The sequence below is a fragment of the Hevea brasiliensis genome, chromosome 1 (genome assembly GCF_030052815.1).
Source record: "Hevea brasiliensis isolate MT/VB/25A 57/8 chromosome 1, ASM3005281v1, whole genome shotgun sequence".
Lineage (NCBI taxonomy): Eukaryota > Viridiplantae > Streptophyta > Magnoliopsida > Malpighiales > Euphorbiaceae > Hevea > Hevea brasiliensis.
Window position 1 is genome coordinate 24,959,490 of NC_079493.1, and position 8,171 is coordinate 24,967,660.

General features: G+C 23.1%; 1 protein-coding gene across 1 annotated transcript; it reads left to right on the top strand.

The window, feature by feature from the left end:
- The first annotated feature begins 6,487 nt into the window (after positions 1 to 6,487).
- Positions 6,488 to 8,171, top strand: LOC110652796 (NAC domain-containing protein 55-like). The gene is made up of 3 exons (XM_021808414.2): positions 6,488 to 6,629; positions 6,912 to 7,171; positions 7,502 to 8,171. Exons 1-3 carry the CDS (start codon positions 6,488 to 6,490, stop codon positions 7,886 to 7,888), a joined length of 789 nt encoding a protein of 262 aa, XP_021664106.2. The 3' UTR covers positions 7,889 to 8,171.

An 8,171-nucleotide genomic window follows, 5' to 3' on the forward strand; every position in this document is an offset into this window, starting at 1 on the left:
GCACTATTTTTTTTAGAAATTTTTAAGTTTTTTTTTTATTTTTCTATATTTTAATTTGATAAATTAAAATTTTTTAAGTTAAAATATTGATATTTATTTATAATTAATTATGACTTTGGAAATGTATTCATATTAATGATATAATTAAATATTGAAAGTCTATTATATATTATTTTTTAAAGTATTTTGTAATTTTAAAATTTCACTTATCAAGAAGCACATAATCTATTATCATTTCAAAGTACAACTCAACTCAACTCAACTCAACTCAACTAGGCCTTTATCTCAAAAATTTAGAGTCAACTATAAGGATTCGTTTTCTCTATTCTAAACGATTTTGGGTTAAATCTTCAAAAATGTGTAATGTTTTTAGGTCATGTTGTACTACTCTCATCTAAGTCAATTTAAATCTACTCATTTTTTTCATTCTATTCTCTATCCAAATGTTTCTAGGTAAATGAATAGAAAAAATTGAGAATATATATATATAGTCATTAGATTAAGAGAAATATAAAATTTTTTAAAAAATAAAAAAATAATTATCAATTTTTTTTAATGTCTAAAAATATAAAAATAAATAATTATTTTATCCATACGTTACGCGATTTATTTATTTTTTATTTTAATATTATAATTTAATATTTATTTTTATATTTAAAATTATATTATAAAATTTTGTTAATGATGAAATCATTAGCTAATTATGTTAAAAATAATTTAAATTTGTATTAAAATGAGTAATCATATGTTAATCAAAATTAAGTTAAAATTTTATTTTTTAAATAATTATTAATTTTTTCGTTAAATATTCATTCATAATAATGTAATAATATAATTTAAATATTAATTCATAAGAATGTAATAGTATAATATTTTACAATAGCAAATATAATAATAAATATACTTACAATAAAATTTTAATAATAATAATAATAATAATAATAAGTACCGTAATTACTAGGAAAGTCATTTTTAAAGCTTTTTCATAAACACCATGACTCAGTTAAATGGCTTAATTATATAAGCTATTCTTTTTGTCTTAGTTTTCACATTAAGTATATAGATTTTAATATAAATAATACTTTTATTTTTTAAGGAAATTAAATTTTTTTTAATTCTTTTTCTTTCTTTCTTTTTACTCTCACTCTTCTTTGTTTAATATTCAAATTAAAAAAAAATAAGAAATTATATATATTTTTTCTTTTATTTTCTCTCTATTTTTCTAAATCCAAACAAATGGTTAATATATAAAAACCACCTTAAACTTAAAGTAATATAGGAATTCATTTTTTTTTTAATTTAACTATTATTAAGGCTCCATTGATTTTGTGAGAAATAATTTATATATAATAAATATTTTTTAAAAATATATTTTCTTAAAAAAATTTTGTCGTTATTTAATTATAATGTTAAATTAATGGTATGTATTTATATATGTATTAAAAATGAAAAATAATTTTCTTTTTCAAAAAGAGAAAATTATTTTTTTTTAAATAATTTAATTAATATTTTTTATTGACCTATTTTTCTGAATGCCTAAATACTAAAAATTATAAAAAAAATATATTTTTTTTCATAAAACAAACGGAGTCAAAATTAAAATTAATTGTTTTGGCACTTATATGAAAATTTTAAATTTTTAAGATTTAAAATTTTTCTCTATAATATTTTGATTAAGATTGAAATATGATGTATTTTATTTTTTTTTTAACAATAAAATTGTCTAATTTTGAAATAATAAAAATGAGAATATATATATATATATTTCTTTATTTATGTATGTGTTATTCAGTCTTTACAAATTTACCATAAATTGTTAAATAGATACATTAAAACTCCTTTAAAGCAAATTAATGGCATAATTATAACAATTAATGTAAATTTGATCCATCCTATTAATTGCAAATATTGTCTAATTAATCCAAAAGAAGTTTTGCTATATAACCTGAAGCATCGGTATTTTGTTTTCAGTGAAATTTGCGTCTTAATAATTTTGTTTTTTTATTTTTTTTAGAGTAAAGGTTAAAGATTGAAGACTCAAATCTACATAAATATATTTTTAACCATTAAATCAAACCAAATTAGAATATATTTTAAAATTTCTTGACATATTTGACATTTTCCCAAGATCATCTTCGTGCTTTGCCGACGTGGGAATCCCTTAGGCAAAGCACGGAATAGTTTGAGTTCAAAAAGCAATGATATATAAAATGGGGGAACTAATCACTAAAGGCGCCTTTTGGTGGAATGACTTGGAGAGTTGGAATAACTCTAGAATTAAGCATGCTCGCTTGAGAGAAATCCTAGGATTGGTGACCTCCTGGAAAATTCTCCATTCCACCTATGAGACAAAACCGTGAGACTTATGGCCAAAGCAAACAATTCCTTTAGTGGTTGGAACCCGATCATTATAAATTATGACTTTGAAAATGTATTCATATTAATGATATAATTAAATATTGAAAGTCTATTATATATTATTTTTTAAAGTATTTTGTAATTTTAAAATTTTACTTATCAAGAAGCACATATTCTATGATCATTTCAAAGTAAATGGAGAGATAATAAAGTGCTTAATAAAAATACTATATTCTATCTTTAATGAATTTGTATATATTTTTTTGTGTTGAAAAATATTTCATATTTAGATTTAATAATATATATATATATATATTTATTAAAATATAAAATAAAATTATTTTTTCATTAAAATATTTATTAAATAATTAATTCATATAATTTTTATACTTATCCATGTGAAGCACGAGAATTCGACTTACATTTCCATATCTAAGCATATTATATGTGATTGAAAATTAATTAAAATAATACTTATGTAAAATATAATTGCTTGCCATCTATTTTTGTAATTTTTATTTAATGAATATTTAATATCTGATTTTTTTTTTTAATTTGAGAGGTTTAATTTCAAATTTTATTATTTATAATTATTTAATTATTTTAAATTTAAAGTCCGAACGGCATCCTAAACTTTATTTTTGAGATTTAATATTTATTTTGATGTATTAAAATTAATTTTACGGATGGGGTTTTTTAAATTCTTCCAATGGAATAAAAGAGAGGAAAAAAATATTAAGACAAAATTAAAAGAGAAAATTAGAAAATTCAGTGTGAAAATTTTTTGACCCTCCTCGAATAAAAATTTTTAAGTATATTAATTGTGCGCATTTCTCTTATTTTTTTAAAGCAATTGTGAGAATTTAACTAAACTGAAAATATAAATTTTAGAAAATAAATACAAAATTTGAAATATTAAAAGACATATAAAATTAAAAATAAATAAATTATTAGAGTCTTTTATTATTATTGTTGAATTGGTTTATTGAGCCTTTTATGTTGCTACATATCTAATTCTTATAGCCTTCTTTACAGGTATCTAGAAGACTTTGAAAGACACCTTCTCACATTCAATAATTATCTATCTACTCTTTGAAAATGCATAAAACTGCTGTCAACCCTCTTATCTCAGCTAATCATCCAATAACCTCTAAATATTTATTTAATAATTATTTGAAGTTAATAATTAATTAAATAAATAAAATTTTTTAATAATTTTAAAAAATTTAATTAATTTTTAAGTTTAAAAATAATTAATAAATTAATTAATTATTTTAATTGAAACACTTTTATTATAGTTTTTTTATAACAGAGCGATACATAAATCTTACTATCAATCTCTAATAGTTTATAAGCTCTCTCTGATTTAGATAGGGATATACTCTTCTTACTTTTTTTTTTAATAAAAAAATTGAAACAAATATTGGATTTATTTTTTTTATTAAAATAAACTATTATTTACGTAATATAAAGAAATGCATGTAAAATCATTCACTCATATTTGATGATTAAGAAATTGGCTTTCATATGACATAATGGCCCTAATTAAATATTAGTTATGTCTCTTCCTTAATTTCCACAATTATACCATTTATTATGACTAAATTGGTGGTTTAGGATATTATTTAGACTTGTTTTTTAAAAGCAAACATTAATTATTAGGCACAGCAGACTAGGAAGACCTTGTGGAGGGAAACAATGGTCAATTTGATGAAGACATTATCATTCTAGAAGACCATGAATTTGATAAACAGATTCCTTACTCATATCACTTGCATTTGTAATAATTTCTTTCAATTCTGTGCTGGCCTTTTTCAACTGATTTCTTCCTATGAGACCGCACTTCTTTTTATTGTTTATTCATTTTTCTTTATTGTATTTTTCAACTGAATTATATTATTTATTTTATTATTAAAATAAAAAAATAATTAATTCTTAAAAAATATAGCTATTGAACCAAGCACCCTCTGAATGTAACTAATTTTTGATAATTAATTATTGTTTTTGTTATTTGATAATTAATAGGTAACAGTAATTAATTTATGTTAAGTGTTTAATAAAATTTTATCTAATTATTAGCTTATTTTTTATATTTATAGAGAGAATGATAATTATTATATGTAATCACTTAATTTTATAAATATTTTTATAAAAATTATTAAATTTTAATTTCTTTCATAAAATTTATTAAACTTTAATTTAATCTCATAAAAATTATTATGACTAAAATTAAAGACGTTTAGATTAATTTATTAACTTATAAATTATTTTAAAAATAAAATTATCTAATTAATAGCTGCTAATGAAGAAGAAACAGAAAGTGATTTGACGGTAAAAAAATAGTTGGATGTATTTTATTTAAAAAATAATAATAATAAAATAAAATAATTTTATTTTTAAAATTATTAATAGATTAATAAGTTAATTAGAAAATTTTTAATTTTAAGTTATAATAATTTTTATTAAAATAAATTTAAATTTAATAATTTTTATAAAAAAAATTAAAATTAAATAATTTTTATAAAATATATATAAAATCAAATAATTACGTGTGATATTGTACATAAAAGGAGAGAGTAAAGAAAATAAACGACTTTTTTGACTCAGTCATGGGGCAGCTGCGCACAGCGGGAAACAATCATCGAACAAGTAATAACATTATTGTATAAAAATATTTTTATACACGTTTAAACTCTTAAATTTTAATTTAATTTTTTATTCAAATTTTAAATAATAATTTTTAAAAATAAATCTATTAATTGACGAATAAAAAAATATTTTAATAAATATTTACATGGTTTACGAATTTTTTATGAAAGTATAATTTATAAATTTTTATTAATTATAATAATTAGACAACTATTTATATTCATAGTTGAGTTTTTTTTTCTCAAATCAACAAACTCAGTCAAAGTTAAGCGGGTTTTGCGGGGGCGACGTGGCACCTTTTGACGTGCCAACACCAAAATTTCAATATTGGGCTCATGATAAAAGCTCGTGAGAAAGGCTATATTCCACTACACCAAGTTGTGGATTACATAATTGATAGTGCCCTTGTCCATTTTATATAATATTTTTACTTTAATTATTTTTTTTTTTCTATATCATTTTTTCTCATAATGATAATTTGTTTTATGTGTCTTTTTGAGAAAATAAAATTAATTCTTTTAGATGAAATCAAACATGAAAGATAATTAATTTAATTTTAAAAATAATATAAAAAATTATATTTTCTTAGAATATATTTATATTTATTAAATTATTATATATAAAATATATCAAAATTATTTTAATTTTCAGCGATATAAATAAAATAATTAAACTATTTTCTTTTATAACTGAGCTAGCACGCCTCTAATAAGGCCTAATTATTTTAATATAAGTTAATTTACATATAATTATATATATATATATATATAAATTTTATTTTGAATAATTATTTAAATTCAATTATTTAAATTTTAATTTCTTTTATAATGTGAAAAAACTATCAACTTTCTGTAATGTTATTGTGCTCTAAAATTATTTTTTATAAGAAATTTATATATTAAAATTTATTAGATTTATTTTAGAATTTTGAATATAAAATATATCAAGTAATTAATTTTAATTGTTAATTTGTAAAGTATTATTAATTACATCTTTCAAAAAAAAATTATTAACTATATAACATATATTTAATATTTATTAAATAATATACCTATTGAATTTTAATTTAATTTTCATTAAATGTTAAATCCTTAACTCTATGCTTCAGTAAATTATTTAATAATTTGTCTATGTTTCAATGAATGGAATTTGAAACGATAAACGCATGCCCATTTGTTTGATATTGAGTCTGAGCTTTCACATTTGCTTTCTTTTGTCTGTAAAAAATTAAAAAAAGAAACCCTAAAAGGGGTCGCATTTTGCAAGCCTATGGTAGGCCTTGCCCCAAGAAACAGTCTCCTTCCTTTCAAATTAAAAGCTCTCCTTTCATTGGTTTAATTCTCTTATTGATGATTTTTCTTACATTTTTAAGTCTATATAAGGAACCAATGGCTTTGATTAGAGTCTCTTCCAACACAAAACAAGCACAGGAAAGAGAAGAGCCAATTATAAAGGCATAGTGAAGAAGAAGATCTATAATATGTTGCCTCACGGGTTCAAATACAGCCCTACTGATGAGGAGCTCATCGAATTGCTGAATCAAAAAGCATCAGGGCATGACTTGACCCTGCTTTTCTTTTCTCATAAAAATGTTTATGAGTATGAACCACAAGATCTGGAATGTACGTAAGTTGTATTCTTTCTTTAATTTCATCTCCTCTAATACAAGACAAGTTTTGCTGTAGTCAGATAATCTCGGTCCATGCTCATGCATGATAGAAAGAATGAGAGCTTTGTGCGTATAAATGCATGATTATAGTCTGAGAAACGTTTGCATGATATTACATGGTGATGACTTTAATAGGGTTTTTGCATACAGATCCCTATAATCGACTTCAACTAGTTTGAGTTGTTGTATTATGGTGATGAATTAATGGGTTCTTGTATACATGCATGGATTACAGGTGGTGATCTCAACCTCAACCTAGATGTAAGCAGGAATGAGAGTTATTACTATTACAAGAAGGAGAACGACTCCCGCGAAGTAGTTGGTCGTGGATGGTGGAAAGCAACTAGCCATGTCAAGAAAATACAAGTCAAGGAGATTGTTGGCTGCAAAAGGCCTCTAACATTTCACAGGTTCAACAACTATGCCAGAAATCGCCACAACGCTATCAAAACCAACTGGATCATGCATGAATTCAGTCTTGAGTCTACTCCAACGGTTCATTTGCAGTCCCATCTCGACCTTTTTATTTATATTATTTCTGTTTCTTCTGCTTTTATTCGAAAAATTTTGAAATAATGATTCCAAAGTTCAAATTTGACACCTTTGTCAATCAAGAATTTATTCAATGAAATGGTTACATGTATAGTGAACAGATTTTGATGTTGATTATGATGAAACTTACCATTAATTAATAGTTATAATAAAATTATTGTATAAAATAATCGTATTCTAAAATTTATTGAATTGCCCTAGATGAACTATTTATTGATTGCTGCCTTGTTGGGTTAATTTAATTATTAGTTTGGATTTTCACATTAATTTCAGGCATGGAGACTTTGCAAGATCAAACATAAGGGAAAAAGAAGTGAGCAGGAAACTATGGAGGATACGAGGAGAAATTGCTTAAAGAATAATGGTTTTGAAGGCAGCAGCTCAATGGAGGAAAGTCAGATCATGATGAATTTTGCTTGTGAGCCATCAAATCCTTTGGTGGTAAACGCAAGTGTACTCTCATACCAAAATTTGGAAATGCAAGTGGAGCAAACTAATGGGTTCCAACAGCCACAGCCCTCCTCAACATATGATCCATGTCTACCACTGCCAGATTGCGGCACCGATTACTACCATGTTGAGCTGCCAACTGAACCATTAGAGCTAGCCCAGCTGACCGAGCAGCCATTTCTTCCTAGCCATTGGTCCTCCTGGAATTGAAGATTTAGAGGTTATCTAATTATCGGGTAATTTTTATAAGTCAGTCCCTCAATTTTGGGCGTTTCACTTTTGTCTTTTATCATCATTTTGTTACTACAAAATACCAAAATTTTGAAAATATTACACTAAAATGCTCACGCTAGAATTCGATCAATCCTTTGGTAAGATGCTTATGTAAGTGCCACATAATAAGAAAACTAAAATAAAAACAAGAAATTACCATCACAATTCCTCTTCCATAGCTTCTTTTCATATACTAGACCTACTTTCCTTTACCCTTGCT

What these genes read in the sequence shown, in the direction of transcription:
- LOC110652796 (XM_021808414.2), top strand. Translation starts at nt 6,488, where the DNA reads ATGTTGCCTCACGGGTTCAAATACAGCCCTACTGATGAGGAGCTCATC. An exon ending in TGAACCACAAGATCTGGAAT is followed by an intron (nt 6,630 to 6,911) that starts GTACGTAAGTTG and finishes CATGGATTACAG; the next exon opens with GTGGTGATCTCAACCTCAAC. An exon ending in GTCTTGAGTCTACTCCAACG is followed by an intron (nt 7,172 to 7,501) that starts GTTCATTTGCAG and finishes CATTAATTTCAG; the next exon opens with GCATGGAGACTTTGCAAGAT.